The sequence below is a fragment of the Cupressus sempervirens genome, chromosome 2, assembly GCF_028749045.1.
Source record: "Cupressus sempervirens isolate cs-2001-9-10 chromosome 2, ASM2874904v1, whole genome shotgun sequence".
In the NCBI taxonomy this organism is placed as follows: Eukaryota; Viridiplantae; Streptophyta; class Pinopsida; order Cupressales; family Cupressaceae; genus Cupressus; species Cupressus sempervirens.
This window is the reverse complement of record NC_143119.1, coordinates 386,280,271-386,300,219: the sequence shown is the minus strand read 5'-3', so window position 1 is coordinate 386,300,219 and position 19,949 is coordinate 386,280,271. Positions and strand designations below refer to the sequence as shown.

General features: G+C 33.5%; 1 protein-coding gene across 5 annotated transcripts in view; it reads right to left on the bottom strand.

Moving 5' to 3' along the window:
- LOC149572750 (Tetratricopeptide repeat (TPR)-like superfamily protein) overlaps window positions 1–19,949 on the bottom strand; it is a 366,782-nt gene that overhangs the window by 121,980 nt on the left and 224,853 nt on the right. For all 5 annotated transcript variants that reach the window (XM_089813834.1, XM_089813835.1, XM_089813833.1 and 2 more), the window contains exon 6: window positions 14,085–14,165. In XM_089813834.1, coding sequence (XP_089669960.1) covers window positions 14,085–14,165 — 81 coding nt within the window. The remainder of the gene's footprint in view (window positions 1–14,084; window positions 14,166–19,949) is intronic.

The following is a 19,949-nucleotide window of genomic DNA, read 5'->3' as shown; positions in this document are numbered from 1 at the left end:
TTCTTCTATCATCTTTCTCCTTATGTCACTGTTTAATACCTCCACTATATTAGCCTCGATTTATTGGAGAGTGATAGTGTATTTAATTCTTTGTCTTAAAGATCCATCTATTTCTCTCTTTCCATATCTCCCAAGCTAAAATTGCTAGAGTAATGTTCCAGAGTTTTCCATATACTTTCTTGTTCATGTGTTTTGGCCATCCTATTATGTGCTCTTGCCATCTTTTTGGTAGGGGGGCAATCCAATTTAGTTTTGATTTAAGCCAAATCCAACACTACGCAAATCTACATTGATATAGGAGGTGCTCTGTTGTTTTTGATTCTTCTTTGCATAGGATACATCTTGATGGGCCTTCAAATCCCATTTTTCTGATTCTGTCCGCTGTGAGGATTCTTTTTTGGATGGCTGCCCAAAGGAAGATACCAGCTTTGGTGAGCCCTGCTAGATCCCAACATAGATTCATCGGGATGTTTAAAGATTCCCAGCTCTGTGAATTAGTAATTTGTTTATATCATTCTTTAACTTTATAATTTTTGTCTTTAGATGCTGCCCAATTAAGCTATCCTCCCTATTTTTGACTTTGATCGGCTGATCTTTTAAAATATTTTCTAAAGTTTCCTGATCTGCTTGATTAAGGCCACAACCAGCTAAGGATTTCCATTCCCAGGAGGTTGCTTCTTGGGTTTGGATTTCTTCAATATATTCTTTAACTTTAGAGCCCCAAATAGTTGTTAAATGAACTTTAGCATTGTGGGTCAAATCTGAGAGTTTAAGAGGGGGGGGGCATCCATTCCAAGATTCTTCCCAAAATAACGCTTTATCACCTTTCTCAATATCTCGGGTTGTATATTTGGTTATGCGGGGATGACACTTTATTAAGAAATTCCAAGCTGTCGAGCCTTTGAGAGGATTCCTAATTCTAAATAATAAGGTATTTTCAGATGCATTAAGATATCTATTGTATAAAATTCTGGCCCATTTACTTTCTTTTTCTTGATACATTCTCCATATTTGTTTTGCTCCTAGTGCTTCATTCTGCCATTCTATGGCTTTAATTCCTAGACCTCCTACTTCTTTAGGCCTGCATATATTCTCCCATTTGATTAATGCTACTTTCTTTTTGTCTTCTAAGCCATTCCAAAAGAAGTCTCTTAACTTCTTTTTGATTTTTTGATTTATGTTCTTGGGTACTTGTAAAGACGAGAGTTGGTAGATAGGTAGGGCTGATTATATGGCTTTGATTTTTGTAGCTTTCCCTGCCTTAGTCAACCATTTCCCTTTCCATGCTTCTATCAGTTTGTCTATTCTTCCCAAAGTTTGTTCCCATTCTTGATTCTTTTTATATCCTTTTTATAGATATATTCCTAGGTACTTAAAAGGGAATGTACCCTTTTTGAAACCTAATTTGTTACAGATATAATCTTCTCTTTCTGCTGTAGTATTTAAGAAAAAGATTTCTGATTTTTCTGCATTGATTTTTTGACCAGAGGCTTTAGTGTAATTGTTAAGAATCTTTTTGAAATGGTCTGCTTCTTTCTTAGTGCTTACTCTGGCCTAAATTGTGTCATTAGCAAATTGCTGGTGAGTGGTGTTTTCCACGTTTTTGGTAACCTTTACTTCTAAATTTTTTTTTGAAGTTGTGCATTTTTTATCGCTCTTCCAAAGGATTCAGCCATGATGATAAAAAGGAAGGAGGAAATAGGGTCACCTTGTTTGAGCCCCCTAGATATATTAAAAAATCCTTCTGGGGTTCCATTGATGACAAGTGAGATTTCAGGGGTGGAGATGCATCGAAAGATGATGTTTATCCATTGTTTTGAGAAACTAAAAGCTTCCAGAGTTTTACATAGGAATCTCCAATCAACTTTATCATAAACTTTTTGTATATCTAATTTTAATAACATACATGCTTCATTATTTTTGTTTGCTAGATGAATTGTTTCTTGAATGATTGAGATACCATCTAGGATAGATCTCTCAGGTACGAATCCTGTTTGTTCTTCTGATATTAACTTAGGGAGGAAACTCTTGAGATGGTTAGCTAAGGTTTTAGAGAATACTTTGTAAATAGTATTGCAAAGAGCTATAGGTGTAAAGTCTCCAGGTTCTTCACTCTTGTTTTTCTTGGGTATGAGAGTCAAAAAGGTGTGGTTGGTCTCTGCTAAAAGGGTTCCTCCATTCCTAGATGCTTCCAATGCTTTCCATAAATCTTAACCTATTATCTCCCAACATTGTTGGAAGAAGAATGCTTGAAATCCATCAGGTCCGGGTGATTTGTTTGGATTTATATTAAAGAGGGTCGTTTTGATTTCTTGCAATGTGAATGGTTTGTTAAGGATTTTATTATTGTCAGGTGAGATGACCTTGGGTATAGTTTTCAACATTTCTTCTTGTTCTATTCTATTAGATGTATTGTAATTATTGAGAATATCTTTAAAGTATTCCATGAAAAATTTTGCTATCTTATCTGGATTTTCAATAAGCTTGCCTTGCTTGTTTTTGAATTTTGGTATATTATTGCAATCTCTGTGGTATAGGGTGCTGCTATGAAAGGATTTTGTATTACGATCTGCTTCTACCAGCCACTTTTCTCTGGATTTTTGCTTCTAGTACAGTTCTTCTTTAGCTAATATTTCTTCTTCTTTTAATAAGTATTCTTTTTCTAGTTGGTAGGTTTCATTATTCATTCCTTTTTTAATGACTTCTTTGTTTAATTTTTCCAGTTTATCTTCTATGTCTAAATTTTCTTTAAATATGGTTTTGAATTGTGTGTTATTCCATTTTAGTATCTTTTCTTTTATGCTCTTAAGTTTGGATGCAAAGCAAAACATTTTAGACCCCTGAAATTGTTATTCTTGCCACAAATTTTTTATATTATTCATGAAATTTTTATTTATAAACCACATCTTTCCACATTTGAATGGGTTTCTATTGGGTTTGGTTTGTTCCTTGATTTCAATTTTAACAAGAAAGTGGTCTAATCCTGCCATTGGTAGAATTTCTACCTTGATCTCTCTGTTCAGATTGCTTAATTCTCCTTAAAAGAAAAATCTGTCCAATCTTTCTGCTATGTAGCTAAATTTTTTCCTTCTGTTATTCCAAGTATACACTCCATTGGTTGTTGGGATGTCAATGAGAAAGTTCCTTTCTGTCCAATCTCTAAAATCTATTGTAGCTCTAGACATTGTTCTTGTCCCACCATATTTCTCATCTTTATTCAAGATTGCATTAAAGTCTCCTCCAATAATGATGTTCTCATTCTGAAATGTGCTAAGAAAGGTGTTGATCTCACTCCAAACTGTTACTTTGTCTATTGTTTGTATAGGTCCATAGACATTTATTACTATCATTTGTAGATTCACTTTAGTGCCAGAAACTCTGCTTCCCATTCAATTTGAGTGTGAGATGATGTCTTCTATATTAACTTTCCAATTATTTCAGATGATGCCCAGTCCTCTTGAGGCTCCCTCTGATGGTTTAAATCTAATTTCCAAATTTCTAATTTCTTTCCTAATTTTAGACCACCTTCTTTTCTTAATTTTGTTTCTTGAATTAATAGAATCTCTGTATAAAATATTGTTAGATTACGCTTTAATAAGCGTTTCTTGCTAGGGGCATTTAGGCCGCTAGCATTCCATGTGGTGATTTTCATTGTTCCTTGGGAAGGTTCTTCCCCTTCTTGCCTTGTAGTATTTCTATAATCTTAATTTGTTCCTTTGCCTATCCTGCTGCTTCCCTTAACTCTTTTAATGATTTCCTTCCTTGTTTGTTCCTTTGCTTGTCCTGCTGCTTCTCTTAACTCTTTTAATGATTTCCTTCCTCATTTCTGTTTAAATTTTCCATAGATGGGTGTCTTTATCCCTTCCTGATTCATTGCTATACCCAAATTTTCCATGTTTATTTGATTGTTTACTCTTTCTACAATTTCAGATTCTTCTATGATCTGATTATCCTCTGCTAAGATTTCTTTGATAAGTTGGCTGTTTATTTAGTCCTCTTCTGTTTCTAGATCTTCCTTCTTCCTCTAGTCTTTTTTCTTTTGTTCCATCCTTCCTATTGGTGCTTTCCACCATAGGTCCATACTCCTCCCATATTTCCTCTTCTTGGATTTCCTGCTTTTCTTTTTGCATACTTATTTGCTTATCAATCTGTTTTGCTTTTGATGCAACTTTTTCTGTACCTGTTTCCCTCCTAGATTCCTCTTTATCCTAGTTAAACATATCCTTCCCGTTACTCAGTGTCTGCCAGAATTTATAACTCTTCTTTTTTGCTTTTTTCCTAATAGTTATATTACTCCATTGGGCTGAATTTGCTAGTGTGGATATTTGGACTCTATTCTTTCTTCTTCATTGTTTGATCTTGTTCTTGATTTATTTCTTGCTCTAGGTCAATTTCTCTAAGAGTCCTTGTTTCAAGCTGATTATTACCAATCTCTTCTTCTATTGGCTTGAGTTGTGTATTGCTTCTATTTAGTGCTTCCTCCTCTGCATCTGACTTCAAAATTTCCTTGCCCTTATGTATTGTATGATTAGCTTCTGCTATGATACATTGGTTTTCCAGATCATTCTGTAATAGCAGTATCTCATGAGTGAGTTTTTTTAATTTTTTGACACTGATCTCTATTTCATCTATTGAGTCCTTCTCTATTCTGCAATCTTTACATTTTTTGTATTTATCAAGTGAGTGTTGGTAATCTGTGTTTGTCATCCAACCATAATTTGCCTCTTCTTTTCTTTCTAAATTCCCGTTTGAGTCCCTTGGTCTATCTCTGTTTTCTTTATGTCTTTATTTCTTTCCTTCTCTAGTATTCTTTTTGTCCTGTTTTCCTCTATTTTTTTATCCTTCTTCCTGCTTGCCCTTTGTATTTTCTTAATGTTATTTGTGATATTCATGCTAATAAAGTTTGTTCCCATAATATTATTGATTTCTCCTGTATATTTGGTGAAGGTTAGATTGTATATTGATCTATTTGTTATAATTTTTTAATTTATAGAGTTGCTTTGATCGATTTTTACTAAGAATCTTATTCTGCTTGCTTTGTATTTACTTGCTTCGATTCCTATTAGAGTTCCTAGAGATTGACCTTTTCTTTTAATAATGTGGTTTCATTTAATTTCAATGGTATGTTTGCACATTCCATCCATTTGATTTCCTATTTATGACTATTATAATCTTCATTGAAATTTGGTTGCCAAGCTATAAAATCTATATGATGCCCTTTATAAAAATAGTTTGGTAATTCTAAAAGTTCATTTCTAAATTCTATATCCTTACATTGCAGAAACCAATAATGCTTTGCATAGGATGTTATATTACTTACCTTTGCTTCACAGATTTTAGCTAGATTCCGTTCCAAATTGATTCTAAATTTGTCTGGACCATTCCAACATACATAAATATCTTTTTTAGCACATTCCTTCCATTTTCTTCACTGTATATGTTGCTGATGATTATGGTATTGGTGTTGTCTCTTTCCACAGAATTGCTTTGTTTAGTGTCTCTTCCTTCACTAGGTTTTCTTGATGTGTTTTTCTTCTTCCAGTGGGGTGGAATGTATGCCAACTAGGATGATGCTTTGACTTCCTTTTGAATCGGATTTTCTGGATGGTTTTTTAGTATAGATACATATGTTTCCTGTTTTTTTGCTAGAGCTCGAATTCATGATGGGGAAGGACCTAGAGGAATATTATTCGGCTTGGATATCAGGGTGGGCTGATTTAATCTCTTATGATGTTGATTTTGCCTCAGCAAAGATTTTTGTTCTTTCCTGCTAGGGTATTTGGTTTTATTGAAGAAGTCCTCTTGCCTCTTCAGCCAGTGATTTGTGTCTTCGATCCTTTTGTATGTTTTTGTATGCTGACTTCTACCTTTTTGTCTCAATTTCTTCCTGTTTACAATGGTCTACCATTCGTATTCATTTATGCTCTTCTGAGTCTTTTGGATTACAACGTTGTGTTCTTCGTGAAGCCGAATTAGGGTTTCAAATCCTTTCGACTTTTTAGGTAATTTGTTGCTTTTTTTATTGTCCTAGATCTTATCAAGAACTTCAAACGGGTTTCTGAATTGGAGAGTGTTGTTCCCCTTTGCATGGTGGAGAGACTTGGTTTTAGATATGCTTGTTTTTCCTGCTTTCGTCGGGTAGTTCATCATGTTCGCAATTTTCTTAGTCTTTTATATATTTGGAAAGAAAGAGAAAATATATTTAATTTATGGTGCTTCAGTTTAGTAGCAACGTGCTATATTAATAAAGTATTATAATCTAATAATATATATAGTTGATATATTATATATGTTATAATAATAATATTAATATAATGATATTAATTAATATAAACTAAGCTTATTAATATAAATATATAATTAATATAATTATATTATTATTAATATAATATAATTATTCTTATGAGAGGACGTGACTCTTACTCTATGAAATATATATACAAAATAATAACATTCTTGTAAGCATCATTGGGAGAAAAATAAAAATTATATGCACAGCTGGATTTTTAAACCAAATGTCCAAATCGGGGACATTACAATGACCAAATTGCATCTCTAGATCAGGAAGCTAACACCTTCAAGGAAATACTGTATAATTGGGATGAAATTGCCAATTTTGATTTGGATGGCCTGGTTGCATGTGATGTTGTTTCATCTTGTGAAATGTTCTACAGGTGTCATGGACTCATGGGTTACATGGAAGAGACACTGAGGAAACTTGTAAAAAAGTTGCAGGCAGCCTTAGAAGATTGTCAGTAATTAAAACTAAGGTAATGTGTGACCTGGAACAAATGGGATCTCAAGTTCTTACTAAGCATGACAACTTGATCACAATAGACAAGGTGACTTCAGAATATACAATCAAAGATAATGCTGATCTAAATTCTGAAGATTTTGGCTCTCACACAATAAATAGGTTTGCTTTGTACAAATCTTTAGCAAAGCACTTATAGGATTCTCTTGCAGCAAATTGTAAAGTTGTAAAATCAGCATATGCCGACGCAATTAGAATAAAAGCTATATCAAAGACAATGGAAATCTCATATTTTCCTTCAGTTCATGATGCCATCATCAAGTTTAAGGCACTTAAGAACAATCCTTAGGATTGTTTCATTTCTTTTCTGTCATTTTTGTTCTCTTTTTCATGTTTGTAGATTGAAGAGGATGTATTGCATGAAACTATGTAATTACATTAGTAAGATTTACATGTCCTTATGACATATAATCTAATTATTTCTCTTGTTAATTAGACTAGGTCAAAATGTCAGTTGAGTTGCTCCCACTCTTTCCTCCTTTTTCTCAACTCCTTTGCCTATATAGAGGAGTGCCCTGTCATTATAGGAATCATCTTTTTATTGTATGCAAGAGAGCTCTAGAGAAATTGTGCAAGCATAAATTTGATTGTGTAGTATTATTTTGAAAGAAAAGTGAATACAAAGAAACAATTGAAGCTGAACTTTGATTGAGTACAATTGTGACTTAGATAGAAGTGTAGTTAGAGGTTTCATCTTGCCCATTACTCGCTCCACGAGTAAGTGGATTCTTCTCTGAAAGTTAAGAGAAAATAAATTTGGTAATACCCTTTTAAATCTCTCAACCTCTTGCTTGCCTTGAGTTGATGCAAGGAACGGTGAGAAGGGGGAAGCCTTCCCTTGAAGGTAGGAGAGACTATCTTACACATTGTGGCTGGTCTACCTATTTTGTGACTAGATTTTTTTCAAATTGTCAGTTGCAAAATATCCACCGAACACTACTAGCCTTATCACTCTTTCTCTCATCCTCATTTCGGCCTCCATAAGAACGTTTGATGGATCTTCCACTATGACCTCATCCACCTTGCTTTCTTTCAAGCTTCTTGTTCAACTTTTCTTCCACCCTTAAGGCAAACTGGTATGCCTCTTCAATATTGGTAATTCTAACTAGACTCAATTCCTCCTGAATACTTAGCCTTAACCCATTAAAATAACATGCAACTTTTTCCCTATCATCTTTTTTATGACCTTTTCTGATGAGGACTTAGTAGAACTCTTTTGTATATTCCTGAATAGATCTTCCCGCTTCCTTCAACCCTTGCATTTTCTTTGGCAGATCAAGCCCATAATTGACCAAAATAAATTGTCTCTTTAATTTCTCCATCATCTGATCCCATCTTGCGATTTTCTTATTTCCTCTTCTATTTTGGTTAAACTAAATCTCCTACCATCAAATTTTCATATGACCCTTCAATTTGGCCTTTGCAAATTTGATCCTCTTTGGATCTTCAATATCTTCATACTCCAAATATTTTTCTAATTCATTGATCCAATCGATCCCTAGCTCAATCTACTCCTTCATGTCAAACATAGCCTTTTTCAAATTTGTCCTCACTTTCATCTCTTACCACAATATTCATTACTCTAGAAATCTCCTCTTGCAATGCTTGCACCTGTCTCTAGAGGGCTCTGAAACCCTCTTTTGTCACACCTCCAGCTCTTCATGGACGCATTTTCGTGCTTATGACTCAAACCCACAACCATAGTCCTAGTGCAAACTACATCACATTTGGTGATTTGTCTACTTGCTAAGGAACTTTTTCTCTAATACCACTTGATGAAGTGTATTCTCATTAATAACACAAACACAAAGGAAAAATAGACAAATAACAAGTTCTAAGAACAAAAAAAGGGGCTTCTTATTATCTCCAAAAGTATGAAATTACAAATTTAAAAAATATAACATGCATAGCCACATGGTCATTTTCCTTGCAACATTTTGTATTCCAGAGTAACCATAAACATCCCTAGAATTATACTAGACAACCCTATAGGCCTTCTTGATATAAGTAGTTTTCCACTACTTGAGAAAGTTCTAGAAATTTTAACACTAGACCTTGAGGCCGACCAACCCTAAAATATTACTATACGTTAAAGTAGGCCCCAACAACTTTCAAAACTCAATTTTTTTGAAGGAAATTCATTTTCATCCATTTTAGGTGGCGCAACTTTTGAAGACCATAACTCATCACTAGGTTCTCTAATTAACTATTATGACTCCATTTCAAAAATGCCATGAAATGCTCTATAGTATTTGGCTTGTGCAATCTCTAGTCTATCGAGGTTTGACCCCTTTTTGGAGGCTCTAAAGCCTTCAAAATTGAGCTCAAAGCTTTTATACCCTATTAGCATACTTCCAACACTGAAATTATTTGATAGCTTCACAAATAGACTTGGTATTGCAATGAAACTTTCCTCGTAGGTTGATATATCTAAAATAACTTCCAAGGAAGAAATTAGAACATTCTAAGCTTGAACGACCAACTTATTAAAAATAATAAGCCTTCAAAAATAACATCTCTACACTGATAAAGCCCTTATTGAAAGATGAATCAGAAATGTTTTCGGTACTGCAAGATTGTCCTTACACCCAAGATGCTCCTACATCAAGTTAGAAAGTTCTACTTATATGTAAATCATTCTTGGAAAAGAGGAATTGATTAAGAGAACCACCCCTTTTGTAATTTCGGTTAAGTTCCGTAGTCGTGAAGCGTTGAATTAAATTGTTGAGAGGAGAGAGAAATCTCATGAGACATTCCTAATGTCACAATTTCGTAAGTTGTGGTCGTAGTGACTTACAAAACATTAGCCAACAATGTATACAAATGGAAGATTTGATGCTTCTATCATGAGTTCTTTAGTCATTGATTTACTTAATGAATATACACAAGTATATACATACAAACTAAAGTATGCAAATAAGAATATAGACTGGATTTTGTGGTCTTTGATTTACAATAGTATTATACAATTGTAATGTTTGTGCTTGTAGGGAATCCCTATGATCGCTTAGATGTCTTGAGGTAGATCCTATAGTCTTTGATAGATCCTTTAGCAATGTGCAATGAACGAGTAGATTCTTGCCTCGACCAATTGATTGTCGTGTCTAAATATTGATCTTTTAATTTGCGTAATATATATGTATAGAAAATGTTGTGTCTAAGATTCCAATATAACATACAAGAGGTGCTTTCTCTAATATAAACTTAAGAATCTTGCAACCGCTAGCCAAAATGGGAAAAGATCAATGAACCAATCAAATAATAGATTAGAGAAGAAATGTATATTGTTCACATGCCAAATGAGATGTTTGTGAACTCCTTAAATCATCACTAGTCAAGTGACAAAGTATTGCATACAACTATGTCCCATCATTAATGCAATCAATGTTTGTTGGCATCAACTAATGAATCATTAGTCCACGTATTTGATAACATGTATGTGTATCATTCCTCCAGGGAATGCAAATGTGGTATAGTGCAATAGTGAGGTAATGTTGTATAATAATAGATGGCCACAAATTTGGCTGTATAATGCAGATATGAAATATGAGATATTGCTATAGGGTGCAAAAATGAATAATGGTGTATGAATACAGACATGAAACATTGAAACATGATCCTAACATGAAGGATGGGTACATGATGATGAGTGGATTCAATCGATAATCATGTCACCAGTCCTTCATGGAGTCGCCATGGTATGGTACCATTTAAGAGTGATCATAGTAAAGATAACTGTTAAATTGCATAATAATAGTGTTTACTACATGAAGCATCAAGGTCATGCTGATTATGTAAGTGCAAGGCTCATTTATTTTCTGAATATGTATTAGAAAACTTATATACAAGAGACAAGGTCTGCCACTCCTTGTCTAATAACATGTTTATTTATGCAGAAAGAAAATGATCTGAAATTAGAGATATATACTTAATCTGCCTTTACATGAAGATTGTTCAAATGCATCCAAATCTTTACAACTGTCTAGCCAGACAACATTTCTAAAAGAATGTCAACCCTGATACTGAATGAGAATATTGATAACTGCTTCTTGATTATACTCATCAAACTTGTACTAGTCTTTCTTGCTGCCATGGGATCAGCAGCTTTATCAAGTACAATCTGATCCAAGAACTGATACTCAAAAATCCCTAGGCACTTGAATGTGGAAAAAAACTTTTGATTTTCAAGGAAAAAAAGAAAATCCATCTTTTTGTTTAAAAAGTGTAAAAAAATGCAGAAAAAACCTTCATGTGACATAGGTAGTCATTAATATTTGCTTCCAGCTGCAAAACCATTTTTCAGTTGAAACACTAGTTGGGGTATAAAATGAGCAAAGATTGCAACTTTAAAACCCTCACAAGTTTTAGAAAATCATAGAAGAAGTCTGTTGCAAGTTGCAGAGGAGTCACGATCAAGAAAAACATGGTGCATGGGAGACAAGAGAGATGTGAATCTAAGTTTTTGGGTAAAAAGAAATGCCTCTTAAAAACATGGATTAATTCTGAAAAAGATAATGCAGATATAAACAGCGCATTGAAATGTGGGTTACCGACATGCATAAATCCTCAATCCTGAATAATATGCAAGATTCTCAATGCTTGAGAAGAAAACAAGGTAGTAGAGACCATGAATGATGCCCAAAATAGAGATGCTGTTCACAATTTTGTTCCAAAAAGCCACCTTTGTAGGGTTTAAATAGAAAACCCTTGAAAGGTGGAGAAGAAAATCTGTGCAATTTCCAGAAAACCTAGGTTGTGATTTTCCAAAGAAACCCAAATAACTTCAGCAAAGAAAAACCCTTGACTCTACTTTGTAAATATATATGATTTGCAGACAAACCCACAATTTACAGAAACCTCAATTTTTTTTCACAGTTGAAAAAATCAGTCAAAAATATTTTGAAAATTTTCATGATGAAAATGATTTAAAAAAAAAAGAAAAAAAAAGAACTTGCTCTATTAACATGAAATGGTAAATTGACATTTTACAACGGAGATGAAAGGCTTCATAATAAGGAAATACAGAGACAATGTTTCTAAATAAATCATAAATTGAAAGCAGAAATGGAAAGAAGATAAACTAACTTAAAGCTCATAAATGACCACTACCTAATAATTATAACAACATTTCTAGTGAGAGGAAAACCATATGGTAGATGGATTTGACCCTAGTGAGAGATATCCATACAAAGATATCCCAACTTTTCAAAGCAAAGGGTAATTTGAAAGATAGTATTGCCAAATACTATATTATACTATATTTGACATATTTTGTGAATGTACTAATGATGAAAAAAAAATAGTCTATTGATGTATTACAATTAAATTGGTTAGCATTGAAATGAATCCAGTAATTCAAATATTACAATTTGAAGTTGGCATGCATACCCATTAAATCTTCAAATTCTAAGGCCTCAAGTATGACTATATAAATGCAAGTGAACAGCTCTTCTTTTCTTAAGTTTTTTTAATAATCTCCAATCAATTCATCCATCATCATCAACCACATTCAAAATGGACAAATGCTCCATTTTTTTCTATATCCTTTGTCTAGAAAATGTAAGTGCTTACTAGGGTGAAGAATAAGCTGAAGTATATTGCATGACAAAGGATAAAAGAAACTACAATAATGGTGTCCTTAGAACAAGATCCATTTTTACCAAGGTGAAAGCCAATATACTAATATGTTGTAGACCGACTGTGTTTTTTGTGAAAAACTCAGTCCTTGGTTGACAATGAAGAGGCAACATTCAAACATATCATATATATTATTCAGTATCAGTATTCTATGTAATGTCCTTGTTTTTGGCCAGTCTGTGCAGTTGATAGAGTTAGCTCATCATAGCAACCCTCATGAGCTGATAGGGTGTTTTGGGGGTCTCAGTTGATTACTTACTATTTTTAGTAAGTCTATTATGGGCAGTTGCTATTTTCGGCAGTGTAGTGGATGGCTTGGCAGTTGGTCGTCACCTGCAATTAAGGAGGTTAATAATTGCATGAGCTCTTATTTATTTATTATTCATTAAGTTGCATTATTATAATAATGTTTATATTATTATAATAATGACTTAAAGAGATATTTCTAAAAAGCAAGTTGGAAAGTTTCTAGTGTTGAGTTCTTTTTGGAAACTTCCACGATTTCTGAAATGGAGTTTTATGGAAACTTCTGCCAACAAAAGCTTATAAATGAGAGCTTATTTCATTAGAAAAGACATGCTTGATTATACATTTGTTTTTTGTGCCTTTGTGGCTTCCCTGAGTCTGAATTGTGAGCCTTTGCTGAAGTGTAAGGGTCTCTGAAGTTTCTGATGTTTGAAGTCACTACTGATGTATAGTGATTTCACTATCTAAATCTCCTATCTATGTTTCCTGTGTTCGGAGATTCTTCTAGTAATTTCATTGCAAATTGTGTTGTTATAAAAAATTTGCTAAGTCTCCTTGTTGTATTCCCGTGGCTTGGAGATTTTGGTTGAGATTCAATTTTGAATTGTGGAGGTTAATGTTATTTGTTGGCCATCTACATTGGTTTCATACTGAACGCTTTGACATTGGGACATCTGAATATTTGGAAATTCTGGCAGCCGTGGTTGGAGATAAGGATGAACTTGATAGATGGTTGGGTCAGCAACAATAGGGAGGCCGCAAATTGCTTCCAGACCTACAATCACATCAGGACGGCTACTGAGGAGCCACCGCAGCATTGCTGGGTTTGCGTTTTACACTGCCAGGCCGTGAGAGAGCTGTTTGGAGGCATGTAACAGCATTAATGCCACTGCATGCGATCTTTCACTCGGTGTCTTGTAAAGTCTGAGGCTGGACATAGGCAAATCTACAATCAGCGGTTGGGTGTTGTCATCAAGGTAATACCGTGAGCAGAAGATTGTCAATTTGAAGGCTTAGCTTGAAGAAGTATTGTAATTCAAGTGCCGCTCAAGTAATGTGCATTTCTGATTTATGATTTCCAAATAAATTATTGAGAAAATCCATTCAAGCTATAATCTGATTTTAATTTCTTGTAGTAGTTGATTTATTTATACATGGTGAAAATTCAAAAAAAATAGAATACTTAAAAATTGCACAAACACATTGAATTGTGAATCAAAATCAAGTTGAAAGCCAGTTAGAGTTTTTATGTTCTAACACTCGAATAACATGCCTGTCAACAGGAATTGTTTTTAAACTCAATCCATGAGGAGTGAGCACAAAAACATATACAAAAAAGTAATGATATGAAAATTTAATAGATTTTTACTAATAGTTCTTTACAGACCTGAGCTTCATGATACAAGCTGGCATATAAGGCTGCATAGAAGCATTCTTGGTCTCCAGCATTTGAAAATTCAGCAGTGAGCTGTAAATGTGGGTGTTAATCAGATCTGTTCATGTGTAAGAAAATAGAAAGAACTCATGAAACAAGCTACACCAAGGCATTTTTCAATTCCTCTTATATTATAAAGTAAGATAAAATATGAAATGGCAAATAGAAGTATCTTGTATTGTGATGTTGTCCAATTACATTTATAGAAAAATAATAAATTCATGACCATTACATTACAGTAGATTTAGTTTCTCTTGCAATTCAGTCGCAATCATATTGCCTACATATAATCCAATAGTTATCAGCTAGCTGTCGAATTAGTAACTAGTGCCCACTTTCCAGCATTTAGAAACAAAGAAATTATAATCACAGAAAACATGACTTGACTGTAATCTTGGCACAGGAAAACGTCAGCAACTGTGACCAAAAGTACATCTACGAAGACAGTATAAGCTCCTTGGATATAGAAATACTGGGTCATAGCACATAGGAACAGTAATGTCATAGAAAACAGAATTAAGTCAATTTGAAGAATGAGAGATGGTTAAATCCTCAAGGATTCTAGAGAATATGGAGGTGAAGTGGTAAGAGTCAAACTGCATAAAGTTAAGATACAAATAATGACTTCTGCACTAAGTAGCAAGCCATACTGCAACTTAGCACAACTGGAAGAATTGTATAATCTATTCACTATCAATATATGACTATATACTATCATTTCTTCTATAAGTATAATTAAACATGGGCTAGATGTTCAAAGGATAACATGGGCATTGGGAATGAAGTCCTATTCTTATTCATATATGGCACAGTAAGTTTGATTATCTGCACTGGGATGCATTTATGGAAGAATTCTAGAAATTTGGATAGGTAGGATAACAAAGGCAGTGATGCAACTTCTTATGAAGCTCAAAGAAAATCATAGCCTGATTTTCTCAGTATTATCTTGCTTGAAAAATAATAACTGATCAGCATATATTAAAGATAAGTCCAATCGCCAAACCTTGCTAAAGGGAAAAATTCTTATAACCCAAGAATGTTAAATCTGTAACTTCGATATTATACTGACCTGATTGCACAAGATCATTCAGATCTGTTCTTGCATGAAAGGCCTATTAATACTTGCTCCTTGTCTAAGGCATGATCGGTGTCTCCCTTGGGTGATGATATTTAAGTATGAAACTAAACTAACCTTAGTTAGTTTGTAACAGACATTAATTATCTTCCTTTGGCACCGATTATGAGAAGTCAGGTAAAGGCCGACCTAGATAGGTTCATGTCCCTTCAAGGGACATGCCCTTTGGTTACCTTATATATGTGGGCTTTGGTTGTAGTAAAAGGACACACAAGTACAAGTCTGCTACTTTAAGCAAGTCTGCCCCTTATGAATTAATGCAGAGATAAAGAAATTCAGAATAATAAAATATATTATAGACATTTCTTCATACAAGCCTGATTAAGGAAGATCATCTTCAACAAGCATAGAAAAAGGTATTATCTCAGATTTGATCACTTAGAATTTGCAGAAACTTTACATGGTATTAGAGCTCTAGTAGTTGAACCTACGCTCTGCAAATTAAACAATAAGATTTGATATATATCTAGCATCATTCTTCTATCTTCAATGGCATACACAATCAAACCCAAGGACAAGTTTGATGGCAAAGAACACTTTGATGCTTGGAAATTTAGAATCATGATGATTCTTGAAGAAAATGATGTAAAACAATTTGTTGATTCCGCATCCAAACAACCTGCTATTGAACCTAGTAGAACTATCTGGAGTAAAGGAAACAGGAAAGCCATGCAGATCATATTAGGTGCAATAAAAAATGAAATAGTACCCATGCTAACGAAACATCAAACAACATTTAATATGATGAGTGCATTATTAAATGCATATGAGGTCAACAATGCAACTAGAGTCATCACACTAAAAAGGCAACTAAATCATATACAAATAAAGAAGGGAGAATCGATCAATTCTTACTTCCTAAGGGTTGCTAATCTAAGAGATGAACTTCCAAGTATAGGAACCATAATTGAAGACAAGGAACTAACACTAATGGCTATAGTTGGGTTACCAGATTTATGGGAAAGCTTTGCACAAGGAGTAAGTACTAGAGACAATCTTCTTGACTTCAATAGACTTAAGGGAGATTTTCTTTAGGAAGAATCTAGAAAACTTAAGAAAGAGGGAAAGTTGAAAACTGAAGTCAAAGAACTTCATGTTCTCAACACAAATTCCTATAAAGGTAAGAAAAAACATTTCAAGAAGAAGAAGGGTAATCAAAGGAATGACAAACCTAAGAAAGATCTATCCAAAGTAAAATGCTTCAAATGCAAAAAGTTTGAAAACTATAGATCTAATTGCCCTAAGAATTCTAAACAGCAAGTAAACTGTACAAACATTACTAAAGAAGATAACTATGCTCTTGAAAATTGTGTATTGTATTGAACACTATCAAATGAAGTATCAAGCAAGGCATGGGTGATTGATAGTGAATCATCCCGACATATTACATGATACAAAGAAGTACTAGACTCTATATTCGAAGAAGTTGATGGTGAAGTTACCATCAATGATAATTCCGCTCATTCAATCAAAGGAATTGGGAATTGCACCTTGAAACTAAAGTTGGGTAGTTCTCTACATCTCAAAGGAGTACTCTTTTTACCAAGAATAAAAATGAATCTAATCTCGGTTACAACACTTGAAGATGATGAACATAATGTTTCATTCATGGACAGTAAAGTAATGACCTGGACTAAGAACTCCTCATTTAAGAAAGCAAAATTGATTGGTCAAAGAAAGGGGTACTTGTATGAATTAAATTCAGAACCTAGTCGACCCATTCAAGCTATAATTCATGAAGTTGCTGATATAAACGAATGGCACAAAAGGTTAGGACATCTAAATTTCAAAACCTTATCGACTATGAAGAAGATGGTTATTGGTTTACCTAAGTTAAATAAAGATCATTCAAGTGTATGCAAAGGATGCGCTCTATGTAAGAATACCAAAAGTCCATTTCATGATAGCACTAGAAAAACTAACAATGTTTTGGAATTAATCCACTCAAATTTATGTGGACCTATGTCTGTTCCTTCTCTTGGAGAATTCTGGTACTATATACTTTTTATAGATGACTTCTTTAAGAAAAAATGAATTTACTTCTTAAAATGTATAGAATCAGAAGAAATCCTTAAGAGATTTAAATAATTTAAAACATTAATTGAAAACTTACCATGACATAAAATTAAAACTCTTAGGACTGATAATGGAGGGGAATATACCTCAGATTTGTTTAAACAGTTTTGTAAAGAAACAAGAATTAAGAGGGAGTATATTGTTCCTTATAACCCACAACAAAATGGGGTAGCAGAAAGGAAGAATAAGACAATTATAGAAGCTACAAGAGCTATGATATTTGATCAAAATTTAGAATATTATCTTTGGGCAGAAGCCTCTTGTACTAATGTCTATATTGAAAACAAAAATCCTCACTTCTACCTTAGAGAAAAAACTCCTGAAGAAGTCTTTACTAAGGTCAAACCTAATACAAGTCATCTAAAGATTTTTTGGTGACTAGTATATATACATGTTCCAAAAGAAATGAGAACTAAGTTAGAACCCTCCCAGAAAGGTATTTTTGTAGGGTATAGTAAAACATCTAAAGCATATAGGATTTTCATACCTGGTCAGAAAAATATTGAACTTAATAGGGATGTAATTTTTGAAGAAAATTTAGCATTCAAAAGAGCCCTAAGTTCTGGAGATCCCTCTCCCTTACCGAGTTCTAAAGAAAATATTGAATCTGAGTCTCAGAGGGAGAACACTGAAGAAATTGAAGATGAAATTCAAAATCTCAATCTTGAAGAAACTCAAAATTCCAAGAAAAGACCACTTTGGGTCATTAAGACATTAGAGGAAGCACAAGACTTTGTTACACCATCCAGAACATTTATAGAAAGTAAAAGACCCAAAAGATTTTCTAGTTATGAAACAAACATGAATGATTTGTCTAAATAAAAACCAACCAATGTTTCAAATGCTATTAAACATACAATTTGGAAGGATGCCATGATGTAAGAATACCAATCTATTATGAAGAATGATGTTTGGAAAATTGTTCCAAGACCTGAAGGAAAATTTGTTGTTTTTTCCAAGTGGATATTTAAGATCAAGCATACTGCTGACGGTAGCATTGAAAAATACAAAGCCGGATTCGTAGCCAGGGGATTCTCTCAGAAAGAGGGGATTGATTATGAAGAAACCTTTGCTCCTACTGCCAGATACACCTCCGTAATAGTAGTCCTAGTTATTGTAGCATCGAAGGGATGGAAAGTACATTAGATGGATGTAAAAACAACATTTCTGAATGGAAAGATTGTACAAAAGAGGTATATTTGGAGCAACCTGAAGGATTTGAAACTTATAACTCTAAAAATTTTGTTTGTAGGCTCAAGAAAGCTCTCTATGGGCTTAAACAAGCTCCAAGGGTATGGCATGATAGAATTGATAAGTATCTCACTGGCTTAGGATTCTCTAAGAATGAAGCTGATCGAAATCTTCATTATAAAAGGGATAAAGATGATATGGTAATTTTGATTCCGTATGTTGATGATTTACTAATAATAGGTGATGATCATCTCACAGATCAATGCAAGAAAGATCTAAACAGAGAATTTGAGATGAAAGATTTAGGACTCACAAGGCAAACAAATCATGAGATACTTACAAGGCACTCTTAATCTTGGGCTCAAGTATGAGAAAGTTGAATTGGACCTACATGGATACAGTCTTAGAATGGGCTAGAAGTGTTACTGATAGGAAAAGCACTTCAGGATGTTTCAGTTTAGGCTCATAGATGATATGATGCGTATGCATAAAGCAGTCTTCAGTAGCACAAAGTTCCACAGAAGCTGAATATATTGCAGCAGCAATGGCCTCTCGTGAAGCAATTTGGCTTAGAAAGTTACTTGTGAGATTATTTGATCAAGCCATGAATCCTACGATTATTCATTGTGATAATCAGAGTTCAATCAAGCTTTTTATGAATCTAGTTTTTCATGATAGGTCCAAACATATCAAAATACCTTATCACTATGTAAGAAATATGGTAGACAGGAATACTACAAAATTAGAATACATTTGCACTGCATATTAGATGGAAGATATTCTTAGCAAATGTCTCTCTCGAGTGAAGATAGATCACTTTAGGAAAATACTTGGTATGGTTGAATTGTAATACATTTGCATTCTTTAAATTATTAATAAAATAATTTTTATTGTTAGGCTATTGACTGTTATGGGTTCCATTGTCATGTCCCCATTTTGGAGGCAATTTGATTTAATTAATTTAATTAATTAGGTTATCCAAAATAATGAATATTTTATGAGGATGACTAATTAATTATTTTAATTAAATAAATAAGTGGTATTAAGTTAATTATTTATAAAGTTATCAAATAAATAAATATTAAAAGGTAACTTTATATTTAATTAATTTAATAAAGTGACTTGAATTATAAGATATTTTATAAAGTCACTTAATAGATAAAACAAAATAATGTTCTAGAAGCTTCTGGAGAAAGTGGAGGAAAAAGAATAAATAGGCACCTCGGGCTTCATTCTAATCATCCAGATTTGTTGTTGCTGATGTTGATGTTTGTTGATGTGCATTGTGGAGCCTAGGGTTTCTGCAATAGACACAACTGGCCATTGAGAACGAAAACTCTCAATTGGTACGCAATTTTGAAAGTGAAATATCACTTGAATTATTGCAGCTGGGAGGAAGATACTTCAGTCTTCTA